Source organism: Pongo abelii, chromosome 1 (genome assembly GCF_028885655.2).
Source record: "Pongo abelii isolate AG06213 chromosome 1, NHGRI_mPonAbe1-v2.0_pri, whole genome shotgun sequence".
Taxonomy (NCBI): Eukaryota; Metazoa; Chordata; class Mammalia; order Primates; family Hominidae; genus Pongo; species Pongo abelii.
This window is the reverse complement of record NC_071985.2, coordinates 120,154,188-120,170,022: the sequence shown is the minus strand read 5'-3', so window position 1 is coordinate 120,170,022 and position 15,835 is coordinate 120,154,188. Positions and strand designations below refer to the sequence as shown.

The window sequence follows — 15,835 nt, the reverse complement described above, 5'->3', positions numbered from 1 at the left end:
GCTACTCAGGAATTTCCACTACCCAGCATAGGCTGTAACTTATTACACTATAAAAACCATATCCATAAAATTCTACTACCATGCCTAGCATATTACACTAAAAGCAAGTATTAAAATACTTATTGGCCAGGCGCGGTGGCTCACACCTGTAATCCCAGCACTTTGGGAGGCTGAGACGGGCAGATCACCTGAGGTCAGGAGTTCGAGACCAGCCTGGCCAACGTGGTAAAACCCCATCTCTACTAAAGACACAAAAAATTAGCCAGGCATGGTGGTGGGTGCCTGGCTACTTGGGAGGCTGAGGCAGGAGAATTGCTTGAACCTGGAAGGCGGGGGTTGCAGTAAGCCGAGATCATGCCATTGCACTCCAGCCTGGGTGACAAGAGCAAAACTACATCTCAAAAAAAAAAAAAAAAAAAACTTATTAACTGAGTTAATCTGATAAATACAGCTGAAATGTCTTCAAATTCATATTTATATTCTAGTTTTTACCAAAGATATATTTTAACTCTCTGGGAAAACTAAAACCAAATACAAAAACAAAAAACTCTGCTACCCAGACTTTAATTTTCTAAGAAGAATATAAAAGATTAAAAACTGACCGATGATTTTTTTTCAGTCTTTTTTTTTCTGTTTAGTAAAGTATATGCTCAGTGTACAGAAATGGAAACATAACAGAGCTAAGTAGTAGAAAATAATATGTTTGGAGAATAAAAAAATAAAGAAACTAAAGACAGGGCATGGTGGTACATGCCTGTAGTCCCAGCTATTCAGGAGGCTAAGGAAGGAGGACAGCTGGACCTCAGAAGTTTGAGCTCCCTGCCTCAAAAAAAAAAAAAAAAAAAAAGACAATAATCTGATTTATGTTTGTCTGGATTTCTTTTTCTATGCATAATACATTTTGTGCCTCCCTTCCTGTCTCTATACAGATCTAACTTTTTTTTTTTGGAGATGGAATTTTGCTTTTGTTGTCCAGACTGGAGTGCAATGGCGTGATCTCGGCTCACTGCAACCTCTCCCTCCCGGGTTCAAGCGATTCTCCTGCCTCAGCCTCCCGAGTAGCTGGGATTACAGGCATGCACCACCACACCTGGCTAATTTTGTATTTTTAGTAGAGATGGGGTTTCACCATGTTGGTCAGGCTGATCTCAAACTCCTGACCTCAGGTGATCCGTCTGCCTCGGCCTCCCAAAGTGCTGGGATTACAGGCGTGAGCTGCCCGGCCAATCTAACATTTTTAATTGTTGTATGATATCATATTTAAAGCTGAGTTATTTCATAATATAGTAAATACGGTCATGGTAAAATCACACTGTCATCTTTAAAAGGTAAAAAATGGTATTAAGCAAAACTTATAAAAATAGTTATGCAAACTGGCTTAAAAATTTCAAGAAATGATGGTTCTAAAACTTCACTTTTTTTTTCGAGACAGGGACTCATTCTGTCACTCAGGCTGGAGTGCAGTGGTATGATCATAGCTCACTGCAGCCTTGACCTTCTGGGCTCAAGCAATCCTCCTGCCTCAGCCTCCTTAGTAGCTGGGACTATAGGCGCACACCACCATATTTGGCTAACTTTTTAATTTTTTTTGTAGAGATAGGGTTTCACTGTGTTGCCCAGGCTGGTTTCTAACTCCTGGGCTCAAGTGATCCTCTCACCTTGGCCTCTTGAAGTGCTGGGATTACAGGTGTGAGCCACTGTGCCCAGTCTACTTTCTTTAACTCAGATAGACTTTTAAAGCAATGCAGTTCCAAACTACAGACATACAGGTCTGTTTCCCAGTGTTTACTGATTGTCTATATAGGCTAGGAAGAGTGTTGGACATTAAATGATAAGTAAGACAAGTGCCCTGCTTTTGTTCAGAGGGAACTATGGGAGAAACATATAAACAGACCAATTTAAAAAAAAAAGATATGATTGAGATACTGAAGGAAGAGAGAAGAGAAAGCCGTTATCTCTTCTTGGGAAAACTAGAAAAAACTCCTTATAAAGGAGACAACAGATGAGCAGGGTCTTAAAGAATGAGTAGAAATGTGCCAGGTAGAGAAGACAATGGCAGTGAGGTATGATGAGGCATGACCAATCCAGGGAACAGTGACAATGGACATAATGAGCAAAGCAGAACTGGCAAAGAGTAAGGCTGGAGACAGATACTGGCCCAGAATATGAAGGGCTTTTATAGGTGTAATACTAAGAGGTTGGTCCTTATCCTGTAGGCAATCGGGAACAAGCAGAGGTCTTTTAAGACTTGCTATTCAGGTAGATAACTCTGGCAATAGCTGGAATGGAGAAGGGCTGATGGCAGAAAGATGAGTGAGAAATCTGTTTTAATAGTCCACACAAGATATGGTAAAGTATTTGAGATTCTTTCTATATCTATCTCTGTATGTTTAGAAATGCGTAGAAAATGTGGGCCAATATATACACCAAACAGTAACAGGTGGTTACTTCAGAGAAGTAGAATTGGGAGGGAGAGAACAGGAGATTTCCACTTTGTAAATGTCTGAAGAGTCTGAATTTTTAAAAAGTACCTATTACTTTTGTTATAATAATAATATTTTTTAAAGTACAGGTAATGAAGGCAAACAAGGGTCAGTGACAGTGGGGATGAGATAGATGGCTAGATCTGAAAAACATCTCAAAGGTTATAATATGAGTTGGTAATTTGGAAATGGCAGAGGTAAGGGTTAATGAAGAGGATAATGAAGCCATAAATCAAAATATAGAAATAAACGAGAGGCAGTTTGGCAGTTTGAAGAAAGGACTTAACAAATTTTAAAAATTCTGTTTGAGACACATTAAAGTGTATGAGGTACTTATCATGTGATTTCCACAACTAGATGGAAATGCTAAGTCTACAGACGAAGAAAGAAGCCAGAGATAAAAGACACAGATTTGGAAATTATCAGCAAATAAAACATAGCTGATGACACAAACCAAAGCTAGGACCCAATATGTGCTATCGGACCTTCCATATTACCTCTGACTCAGCCTATTGTGTCTGTAATGAGAAACTGCTTGGGACAATTTTAAGTAGCATTCAACTATGAACAATACATTCAAATGAGTAAAACAAGAGAGTTTAGCCTGTTGCTTTTCACTAAAAATATAATTATTAAGGCTCCTTTGGAAGCTATGGTTAAAAAGACATAATGATGTATGGTCTAGTGGTTTCTTTTATGACTCTAAAGCCCTATGTATGCTTACACTCAAATTTACTTTAATTTTGAACTGCTTTGATCTTTATAATTTATCTTTAGATTACTTTTTTCTATTACTTTGTAAATCTTACAACAGCTTTTGACCAAAAGCAATATAATTCTGACCTGAAGTAATGATAATGCTTTATAATCTTCCTCTTAAAAGCAGAGGTTAAAGAAAAATCTCTCTGAAGGCATCTGAAATTAAGGTACTTTGCTCTTGATCAGTCATGCACACAAAGAACCAATTTATCTCTGCAATTAGTTTTCTCAGTGCACATTCTATGAGATTGGACAGGCAGGGCGAATGCAGAGTCCACATTGGTATGTATTGGGGGAGACTAAAGACAGTTCCCAGATAGAAAACAGAACTGCTATGTGAATAAACTGAAAGAAAACATAATACTACCTAACAGTTTCAGGAGCAAAGTAAAGTGACTTATACTGAAGGGAAAAGGAAAGGAGGCTGGAGAGGGCATTTGCTACAAGAAAACTCCTTTCCACATCATCCTACAGAGTCACACCTCAAGATATAAGCATTTCATATCTCAACTCTTCTACTTAGGCCACAGTACAACATAAGGGAAAGGCAAAGGTTTCATTGTGCTCTAAGTTTGGATCACAGACTTCAACACTTCTCCTTTGCTCTCTTTACTCCTGCTATGCGACTCGGAATGTCAACTGAGCACCTGTTTCCCTTTTATCTTTTATATATGCCGGTGCTATGATATAAGTAGTTTAGCCAATGAAATGCAAGTCTGCTGCTAAAGAGCTACTATCAGCTGGGCGCAGTGGCTCAGCACTTTGGGAGGCCAAGGCGGGTGGATCACCTGAGGTCAGGAGTTCAAGACCAGCCTGGCCAACATGGTGAAACCCTGTCTCTACTAAAAATACAAAAATTGGCCAGGTGTGGTGGCGGGCGCCTATAATCCCAGCTACTTGGGAGGCTGAGGCAGGAGAATCGCTTGAACCCAGGAGGCGGAGGTTGCAGTGAGCCAAGACTGTGCCATTGCACTCCAGCCTGGGCAACAAGAGCAAAACTCCATCTCAAAAAATAAAAAATAAAAAATAAAAAATAAAGAGCTACTATCTTCTAGGGTGGATGAGACTTGTAACATTCTACGGGCTTCCATTTCTGATCAACCAGAACAGATTTTACTTTCTATGGATCAATTTATTTTTAAAACTTCCTCTGCACTTTAAGATTTCCAGGTATAGTCTACTTTCTTGGCAGCACAACACTAAAACAGTTTTATTGTAAAATAAGAAATAGTAATTTTTATTTATTATTATTATTATTATTATTTGAGATGGAGCTTTGCTCTTGTTGCCCAGGCTGGAGTGCAATGGCGCAATCTCGGCTCACTGCAACCTCTGCCGCCCAGGTTCAAGCGATTCTCCTGCCTCAGCCTCCCAAGTAGCTGGGATTACAGGCGCACACCACCATGTCCGGCTAATTTTTTTTTTTTTTTTTTTTTTTCAGTAGAGACAGGGTTTCACCATGTCGGACAGGCTGGTCTCAAACGCCTAACCTCAGATGATCCACCCATCTCGGCCTCCCAAAGTGCTGGGATTGCAGGCATAAGCCACCGCCCCCAGCCAAAATAGTAACTTTTAAATGCTACAGATAGCATATTCCTAAATACGTACTCCAGTTATAGGGATTTACTAAACACACTTTTGTTATTGTTTTGTTTCTTACTGCTCTACTTTACTCTTGCCCTAAGGGCTTCTTCTGTAAGACACAAACTGTTTTCAGGGTATTGTAACTAATTCAAATTAGTTATTACCTAACTATTATTACGTTATTAGCTAATTCAAATTAGTTAATTCCTAACTGTTTTCAATATCTTCACCATTACCTCATCTCAACAAAGGAATCCCCCAAACCTTATACATTCTAAGGTTACAAACACTAAAATAACATCCACAAAGAAACAAACACTGAACAACTCAAAGAAGATGGGACAGGCACAGTGGCTCATGCCTGTAATCCCAGCACTTTGGGAGGCCAAGGTGGGCGGACTGCTTGAGCCCAGGAGTTCGAGACCAGCCTGGACAAATGGCAAAACCCCATCTCTGCAAAAAATACAAAAATTAGCTGAGTGGCATGCACCTGTAGTCCCAGCTACTAGGAAGGCTTAGGTGGGAGGATCACTTGAGCCCACCAGGCTCAGGCTGCAGTGAGTCATGATCATGCCACTGCACTCCAGCCTGGATGACAGAACAAAACCCTGTCTCAAGAAAAAAAAAAAAAAGGTACAGAAATAAAGTGACAACCACCATGATAATCAATAATAGCCTGACACTCAGACACTGTGTTAAGCACTTCACATACGTTATCTAATTTCATCAGAAGGCATGATACTTTTACAATGCTTTCCATGCTAAATCAAATTTTTTTGTTTATTGAGGTATAATTTTAAATACATAGATCCTAAATATGTGGCTTGATGACTTTTGACAAATGTAGACAAGCAATGCCCAAATCAAGACATATTTTATTTCTTTTTCTTTTTTTTTTTTTTTTTTTGAGACAGAGTCTTGCTCCGTCATCTAGGCTAGAGTGCAGTGGTGTGATATAGGCTCACTGCAACCCCACCTCCTGGATTCAAGTGATTCTCCTGCCTCAGCCTCCCAAGTAGCTGGGACTACAGGTGTGTGCCACCATGTCCAGCTAATTTTTTGTATTTTTAGTGGAGATGGGGTTTCGCCATGCTGGCCAGGCTGGTCTCGAACTCCTGACCTCATGATCCGCCCGCCTCAGCCTCCCAAAGTGTTGGGATTACAGGCATGAGCCACTGCGCCTGGCCATCAAGACATATCTTCTTTCACTCCAGGAAGTTCTCCTTTCTAGTTAATGAATGTCTCACCTGACCACCTGAGGCAAACAGTGTTTTCATTTCTACCACCACAGATCACTTTTTGCCTTTTCTTGAACGTCACATAAATGGAATCGTTCAGTAAGTACTTGTTTATATGTCATATTTTTCATTTCATTCATGTTTTGCTTGTATCAGTAGGTCTTTTTATTGCTGAATACCACTGTATTGTAACTTACTTATCTATTTACCTATTGAAGGACATTGGGATTGTTTCTAGTTTGGGGCTATTATAAATAGAACTGCTATGATATTCATGTTCAACTCTTCTTGTGGACATATGATTTCATTTCTCTGGGGTATATACCTTGGAGTAGGATTGCTGGATCACAGGTTAAAGGATATATTTAATTGTATCAGAAATTTCCAGTTTTCCAAAGTGGCTGTACCATTCTGTAATCTTAGCAACAGTGTATGAAAGTTCTGACTTCCACATTCTTACTGACATTTTATCAGTCTTTTAAATTTTAGTCATTCTGATAGATGTGAAAGTATTACTTCATGATTTTATATTGCATTTCTCTGATAACTAATGATGTTGAACATCTTTTCTTTTTTTGCTTGCTTCATTTTACCTTCATATGAACATCTCTTTATGTGTTATTGGACATTCCAATATTTTCTTTTGTAGTATCTGTTCAAGGCTTTTGCCCATTTTTTAATATTGTGTTTTTTTATATGTATATATTTTGGATATGAGTCCTTTGTCAGATAAACATATACAAATATTTTTTCCTGTCCATGGCTTGCCTTTTTGTCTTAACACTAAGATAAGCAGACTTTTAAAATTTTGATAAAGTTTAATTTATAATTGTCTTCTCTTATAATTGCCTTCTATGTCCTAGGAAATCTTTCTTTACCCCCAGCTTTCAAAGATAGTCTTAGATGTTTTGGTCTAGATGTTGTATAGTTTTAGTTTTTATATTTAGATCAATGACACATTTCAAATTAATTTTTGTGTATGCTATGTGAAAAAATTCATGATTTCCCCCCACCACATTTAGATATCCAGATGTTCTAGTCCCATTTGTTGAAGTTCCATTTCCCCATTGAATTGCATTGGTGCTTTTGTCAGAAATCAATTGACAGTATATATGTGGATGTTTTGTCACATATATGACAGTATATATGTGGATCCATTCTGTGATTTTGTTTTTTATAGTAATTATTTTATATTTGAATATAAAATAAAATTTAGAAGAATTCAGCTATAGTATGCTTACTTTAAAAATCATCAATAAAATATTACAGCAAGCTATTGTTACATCTTAAAGTTAGGCGATATTATTCTAACTGATGCGTGAAGTGTCATACCAACAATAGTTACATCTACAGTAGACCACTGACACTCAGGGATCTAACGTTTACAATTTCTACTCTTTGTGGGAGCTCCAAATACCCATGATTTATAGCAGGCATCATTTTGCTAAGGCACAAATTTGAATAACATGCTTTGAGGCTTGTGCACACATGTGAATGATGTACCTAATAAATACATCTAGCAGGCTCTTCAGCATCCGTATCTCAGCAAGGTTTGTGACCCATTCTCATGCTTACATTTCATAGGTGAAAATACATGTAATAGTGGCATTTTCAAATGTGGATATTCACAATGGTTCTGGATCACATTAATCAAGAGTGTCAATGGTCTACTGTAATAATAATTTTTTTTGTGTGTGTGTGAGACGGAGCCTCGCTTTGTCGCCCAGGCTGGAGTGCAGTGGCGTGATCTCGGCTCACTGCAAACTCCGCCTCCCGGGTTCACGCCATTCTCCTGCCTCAGCCTCCCAAGTAGCTGGGACTACAGGCGCCCACCATCACGCCTGGCTAATTTTTGTATTTTTAGTAGAGACGGAGTTTCACCGTGTTAGCCAGGATGGTCTCAATCTCCTGACCTTGTGATCCGCCTGCCTCAGCCTCCCAAAGTGCTGGGATTACAGGCATGAGCCACAGTGCCTGGCCAATAATAATGTTAAAGAATACCTTATAATAAAAAGATAAATAGAATACCTTTAATTTAAAAAACAAAAAAACAAAAAAAACAAATTTAGGCCAGGCACAGTGACTCAAGCCTGTAATCCCAGCACTTCGGGAGGCTGAGGCAGGAGGATCCCTGGAGCCTGGGAGTTTGAGACCAGCCCGGGCAACACAGGGAGACCCTGTTTTTTATAAATATATATATATATAACAAAAATTTAAAAATATGCAACTTGAACATATATCTGTCCAAAGAAAAAATACAAACAGCCAATAAATATATTAAAGTGATGCTTAATGTCATTAGTCATTAAGGAAATACAAAACAAAACTACAATGAAATATCACTTCATACCCATGGGGACAACTATAATAAAAAAGACAGATAATAATAAATGTTGAGACAAATGTAGAGGAACTGGAACTCACACATTGCTGAGGGAATGTAAAATAATGCAGTTACTCTGCAAAACAGTTTGGCAGTCTCTCAAAAAATTAAACAGAATTACTTGCGATCTACCAGTTCCACTTCTAGGTGTATACTTGAGAGAAGTGAAAAATTTATGTTCACACAAAAACTTGTACATGAATGTTCATAACAGCATTATTCATGCTAGTCAAAAAGTGAAACCAACCCAAATGTCCATCAGTTGAATGTATAAACAAAATGTGGTACAATGGAATAGTATTCAGCCATAAAATGAAGGAAGTACTGACATATGCTACATTATGCTAAGTGAAAGAAGTCAGACACAAAAGGCCACCATTATACGATTCAATTCATATGAAAAGTCCAGAATAGGCAAATGCATAAAGACAGAAAGTAGATTAGTGGTTGCGAGGGACTGGGGGGTGACTACTAACAGGTACTTCTTTCTGGAAAAGATTCCAGAATTAAATAGTGGTAATGATTTTACAACCTTGTGAATATACCAAAAACCACTGAATTATATCCTTTAAAAGTGAATTTTATAGTATGTAAATTATCTCAATAAAAAAGACAGTATCGGCTGGGCGCAGTGGCTCACGCATGTAATCCCAGGACTACGGGAGGCCGAGGCAGGCGGATCACGAGGTCAGGAGATCAAGACCATCCTGGCTAACATGGTGAAATCCTGTCTCTACTAAAAATTAAAAAAATTAGCTGGGCGTCGTGGCACGCACCTGTAGTCCCAGCTACTCAGGAGGCTGAGGCAAGAAAATCGCTTCAACCCAGGAGGCAGAAGTTGCAGTGAGCCGAGATTGTACCACTGCATTCCAGCCTGGACGACAGAGGAAGACTCTGTCTCAAAAAAAAAAAAAAAAGAAAAAAAAATCTATAAAACCATTTGATGGTTGGATAAGAAAAGTATGAGATACCAGAATGAATGAAACAGAATGCAGTGGAATATTTATAATATATGAAACATTTTCTACTGAAAATAAAACCGACAATTCATATAGTAGCTGAAAGATACACAAACTTTTTCATGTTTGGCAACTAAAAAAAAAGCTCACCGAACCAAAGCCATAGCTAAATAATGAAGAATAAGTCAAAAACCATGAACACATGCTGTTCTAATTTTTTTACTGTGGTACTATCAGTTACTATACACTGAAATTCATTTAGTAGAATAAAAAAGCTATAGAAGCTATCAATATTAATGAAATACCAAGCAAATTCATTGCTTGAAGAAATTTATATGATCTTTCTCTATTGCACTTCTAATAGTTTCCAGCTTTAACAAATTGCATAGCTCTAGACCTACAGCCATTTCTGTTGTAGTTATGTGGAAAGTTGCCAAAAATATTTCCTGCTAAAACAACTTTATCCTTTGTCATTTTACTGCTAAGATGCATACAACCATTTGTATGATAAATTTGTGAGAATAAAAGATGTATATATATATATATACATATATTTGAAATGTCACTGTTCCTTGGGTTAAATAAGTTATTGTGACTCACAACTGAAGTGTGAAGAAGAAAACCCCTAAATCCCTTTATGTTTGCTTGCTTCCAGCTGACAGTCAGGAATAGAGACCATAACAGGAGAAAAAAAGGGTCTGTACATACTTCATCAATTGTAAAACCCTAGCAAAAACAGCCAGCCACAAATTCCAGAGCTCTTCCAGTTCATATAACATCAATGTTATTTAAGTGAGATATTCAGGTTGGTAAAGCTTAAAACTTCTCCAAATGTTTTGGCTCACAAAACTTCTCCAAAAGTGGTGGCTCACGCCTATAATCCCAGCACTTAGCAGGGCCGAGGCAGGTGGGCCACTTGAGGTCAGGAGTTCGAGACCAGCCTGGCCAACATGGTGAAACCCCATCTCTACTAAAAATACAAAAATTAGCTGGGCGTGGTGGCGCACGCCTGCAGTCCCAGCCACTTAGGAGGCTGAGGCAGGAGGATCACTTGAACCCGGGAGGTGAAGGTTGCAGTGAGCCGAGATCGGCCCACTGCACTCCAGCCTCGGTGACAGAGTGAGACTGTCTCGAAAAAACCAAATTCTTCAAAAAACCTTACTAATTATTGTGTTTCATAACACTCGGCTTAAAGGTTCTATCTACAAACAATAATATAAGTTTATAGCATCACTTAGCTGGATATTTTGAAATAACTGAATTGTCAACTGCTTTGATATTTAGGTGAGGGGAAAATGGGTAAATTTCTACCTATAAATAAAATGACATTAAAATGTTAAAGTGTATATGTGTGTATGTGTATATATAGTTTTATTTATTTATTTGAGACAGAGTTTCACTCTTGTTGCCCAGGCGGAGTGCAATGGCATGATCTTGGCTCACTGCAACCTCCACCTCCCAGGTTCAAGCGATTCTCCTGCCTCAGCCTCCTGAGTAGCTGAGGTTACAGGCATGTGCCACCAGGCCTGGCTAATTTTGTATTTTTAGTAGAGACGGGGTTTCTCCATGTTGGTCAGGCTGGTCTCGAACTCCTGACCTCAGGTGATCCGTCCGCTTCGGCCTCCCAAAGGGCTGGGATTACAGGTGTGAGCCACCACGCTCAGCCTATATAGTTTCATTGAAGCATACTTTATATATCCCAAAATTCATGTTTGTAACTATAGACATATCTTGGACATATTTCAAGTTCACTTCCAGACCACTGCAATAAAGCAAATATCAAAATAAAGCAAGTCACACAAATTTTTCGGTTTCCCATGACATATAAAATTTACTTTGCCCAGATCCACCAGAGGAATCACTATATATGGGACCTACGGCCTTACTAAATGTATTTCTGAAATAATAGGACTTCCAAGTCAAAATGACTCCTTGATCTGTGGGCTGCAGAATGGCTGTTGTGTTAGCAGGTATGGAAACATTAATCTCCTTGTACATCTCCATCAGAGCTCTTGGGTGACTAGGTAGATTGTCAATGAGCAGTAATATTTTTAAAAGAATCATGTCTGAGCAGTAGGTCTCAACAGTGGGCCTAAAATAGTGCTTAAACCATGCTATAAACAGATGTGCTGTCATCCAGGCTTTGTTGTTCCATTTATAGAGCACAGGCAGAGAAGATTTAGCATAATTCTTAAAGGCCCTAGGATTTTTGGAATGGTAAGTAAGCACTGGCTTCAACTTAAAAGTCACCAGCTGCATTAGCCCCTAAGAAGAGAGTCAGCTTGTCCTTTGAAGCTCTGAAGCCAGGAACAACTTCTCCTCTCTAGCTATGAAAGTCTTAGTTGGCATCTTCTTCCAATAGAAGGCTGTTTCATCTACTTTGGAAATCTGTTGTTTCTCAACATGAGCAAAGCAGAAAAAAGAAAAAGAGGAAAAAAATTTAAAGAAAATCTTTTATTATATCTACCTTCATGGAATAAATATAACTCTAAATCAAAGATGAAATTATAAACAAATTAGAAAATATCTGGGGCCAAGGGAGGTGGCTCACACCTGTAATCCCAGCACTTTGGGAGGCTGAGGAGGGAGGATGCTTGAGGCCAGGAGTTTGAGGCCAGGAGTTCAAGACCAGCCTGGGCAACATGTGGAGATCCTGTCTCTATTTTTTTTTCAAGAAAATATTTTGAACTAAATTATGTAAAAAATGTTGCTATAGTATCCAGTTAAAATTGTGTTGAGAGAAGTTTCTAGATTTAACTGGGTATATCAGAAAAAAGACTGAAAATTACGGAGTTAAGTACCTATGTGAGAAGACACAGGAAATTAAAATAAAATAAACTCAAATTAAGTTGAAGGAAGGCAATAAAGAGCAGAAATGCATGAACCAGAAAATAAATAGTAGAAAAAACCCAACAAAGCCAGAGCCAAGTTCTTGGCAAAAACAAGTAAGATTGGCAAATCCCTAAAGAATTTGATCAAGAAAAATAAAATTAGCCAATGTTAGGAATTAAAAAGTGGGGCCAGGTGCAGTAGCTCATGCCTGTAATCTCAGCACTTTGGGAGGCCGAGGCGGGCTGATCATCTGAGGTTGGGAGTTTGAGACCAACTTGACCAATATGGAGAAACCCCGTCTCAACTGAAAATACAAAATTAGCTGGGTGTGGTGGTGCATGCCTGTAATCCCAGCTACTCAGGAGGCTGAGGCAGGAGAATCACTTGAACCCAGGAGGTGGAGTGGAGGTTGCAGTGAGCCGAGATCACACCATTGCACTCCAGCCTGGGCAACAACAGCAAAACTCCCTCTCAAAAAAAAAAAAAAAAAAAAAAAAAAAAAAGGAATTAAAAATTGGGTATTACAACTAATCTTGCAAATACTAATATGGCAATAAAAGGATTTTATGAATACTTTATGTCAATACATTTGAAAATTTTGATGAAATAAATTTTTAGAAAAATACAACTTACTAAAAACTAACATAAGAAACAAAAAATTTCAATAGTTATGACATGCTTAGAAATTGAATTTGTAATTAAACTATTAAAGAAATGAAATCTATAACTCAAAGTCTTCTCACAAAGAAAACTGAAGAATCAGATGGCTTTAATAACAAATTTACTAATCATTTAGGGCAGAAATAATTCTAATTTTATACAAATTATTCCACAGAATAAATAAACAGGGACCACTCTTTAACTCATTTATAAATCCAGGGCCAGGCATACGTTTGCTCACACCTGTAATCCCAGCACTTTGGGAGGCTGAGGCGGGCAGATCGCTTGAGCCCAGGAGGTGGAGGTTGCAGTGGGCCAAGATCGCGCCACTGCACTCCAGCCTGGGCATGAGAGCAAGACCTTGTCTTTTTTTTTTTTTTTTTGAGACAGAGTCTCACTCTGTAGCCCAAGCTGGAGTGCAGTGGTGCGATCTCGGCTCACTGCAACCTTCATCTCTAGGACTCAAGTGATTCTCCTGCCTCAGCCTCCCAAGTAGCTGGGACTACAGGCGTGCCCCACCACATCCGGTTAATTTTTTTGTATTTTTAGTAGAGACGGGGTTTCACCATGCTGCCCTGGGTGGTCTCGAACTCCTGAGCTCAGGTGATCCACCCACCTCGGCCTCCCAAAGTGCTGGGATTACAGGCGTGAGCCACTGCGCCCGGACTTTTTTTTTTTTATGAGACAGAGTCTCACTCTGTCACCCAGGCTGGAGTGTAATGGCACTATCTCGGCTCATTGCAACCTCTGCCTCCTGAGTTCAAGCAATTCTCCTGCCTCGGCCTCTCGAATAGCTGAAGAGTCTGTCTTAAAAAGAAAAAAAGAGCCGGGCACGCTGGCTCACGCCTGTAATCCCAGCACTTTGGGAGGCCGAGGCGGGCGGATCACGAGGTCAGGAGATCCAGACCATCCTGGCTAACACTGTGAAAGCTCGTCTCTACTGAAAATACAAAAAATTAGCCGGGTGTGGTGGTGGGCGCCTGCAGTCTCAGCTGCTCAGGAGGCTGAGGCAGGAGAATGGCATAAACCCGGGAGGCAGAGCTTGCAGTGAGCCTAGATCGCGCCACTGCACTCCAGCCTGGGCGACAGAGCAAGACTCCGTATCAAAAAAAAAAAAAAAGAAAAAATCCATAAATAAAGAAAAAGTACAGATCAAAAACATAAAGAAAGGGAGGAAATGAACATAATTAATAAATAAGAATACGAATGAATAAGAATAGTGGTTACCTTTAGGTAGGAAGGGAGGTTGTAATGGGAAAGGGCAGTCAGGTAGGCATCTGTGGGTTGATAATGTTCTGTTTCTTGATCTCGGTAGTTTTCAAGCATTTACTTTGTAGTAAATCATTAAGATGCACATTTTTGTCTCATACACTTTGCTGCATGTGTAGTAGAACTCATAATAAAAAGTTTACAAGGCTGGGCGCGGTGGCTTATGCCTGTAATCCCAGCACTTTGGGAGACTGAGGCGGGCGGATCACAAGGTCAGGAGATCGAGACCATGCTAGCTAACATGGTGAAACCTCGTCTCTACTAAAAATACAAAATAATTAGCTGGGAGTGGCGGCACGCGCCTGTAGTCCCAGCTACTTGGGAGGCTGAGGCAGAAGAATCGCTTGAACCCTGGAGGCAGAGGTTGCAGTGAGCCGAGATTCTGCCACTGCACTCCAGCTTGGGTGACTGCAAAACTGTCTAAAAAAAAAAAAAAGTTTACAGTACTCACTGCTTATCCTCAGGACATATGTTTTAAGACTCCCAGTGGATATCTGAAACCACAAATAGTACCAAACCCTACGTACACCATGTTTTTTCCTCTAAATATATGCCCATGATAGAATTTAATTTATAATTTAGGCACAGTAAGAGACTAATAACAATAACTAATAATAAAATAGAACAGTTATAACAATATGTCAATCTTGCATTTGGGGTCACTAATAAGTAAAATAAAAGTTACCTGAACACAAGCACTATGATACCATGACAGTCGATCTGATAACCGAGTTGGCTACAAGTGACTAATGGGCGGGTAGCATAGACAGTGTTGGATATGCTGGACAAGGGGATGAGTCATGTACTAGCCTGGATGGAGGGGGATGGTGTAAGATTTCATCAAGCTACTCAGAACAGCATGAAACTTAAAACTTATGAATTGTTTATTTCTGGAATTTTCCATGTAATATTTTCAGACAGAGGGTGACTGTGGGTAACTGAAACCATGGAATGCAAAACCGTAGATATGGGTGAACCGCTGTCTTTAAATTTATGGAACCAGTGTCACTTAATGAGAGAATGGTATAAATATTTGTTGACTCTCTTTCTTGGACTTAAGTACTTTTCTTAACCATATCTTTACTTACTCTAACAGGCTTACAACATCCTTTTCTTGGAAATTATCTTTTAGCAATTCATCTCTTTACTGTAGCTCTTTAGCTTCCAAGCTCTATTAACACCCTTTCAATAGCTATAATTACTTTCTGTAGTAAGGGCATCTATTCTTGAATTGTCTATACTTCCTAACATGGGGCATTGTTTGTAGAACCCCAATTTTTTTTTGAGATGGGGTTTCACTCTGTCACCCAAGGCTTCAGTGCAGTGGCGTGATTGCAGCTCACTGCAGTCTCGATCTCCTGGACTCAAGCAATCTTCTCCCCTTGGTCTCCCAAGTAGCTGAGACAACAGGAAGCATCACCACACTCAGATAATTTTTGTATTTTTTGCAGAGATGAGGTCTCACTACATTGCCCAGTCGCTAGTCCCAAACTCCTGGGCTCAAGTAATCCTCCCACCTCGGCCTCCCAAAGTGTTGAGATTATAGGCGAGCCACTGTGCCCAGCCCAAACCTCAAAATTTAATTTTGTGTTGTAAGACACAAAGATTAAGCAACAATTTGTATAACTGCAAGGTGTACAATATAAAGACAAAGCAAGTATATAGACT

The 15,835-nt window shown here is 39.3% G+C and overlaps 1 protein-coding gene across 22 annotated transcripts in view; it reads right to left on the bottom strand.

Moving 5' to 3' along the window:
- Nucleotides 1–15,835, bottom strand: part of ST7L (suppression of tumorigenicity 7 like) — a 95,488-nt gene that overhangs the window by 35,440 nt on the left and 44,213 nt on the right. For 2 of the 22 annotated variants that reach the window (XM_054529353.1, XM_054529358.1), the window contains exon 12: nt 11,210–11,794. The exons of 17 other annotated variants lie outside the window; for them this stretch is intronic. In XM_054529353.1, coding sequence (XP_054385328.1) covers nt 11,684–11,794 — 111 coding nt within the window. In that variant the 3' untranslated portion in view covers nt 11,210–11,683. Of the gene's footprint in view, nt 1–8,314; nt 11,169–11,209; nt 11,804–14,125; nt 14,588–15,835 lie in introns of those variants that run through there. 3 more of the 22 variants (XM_063718127.1, XM_054529330.1, XM_054529322.1) reach the window with 3 other exon arrangements.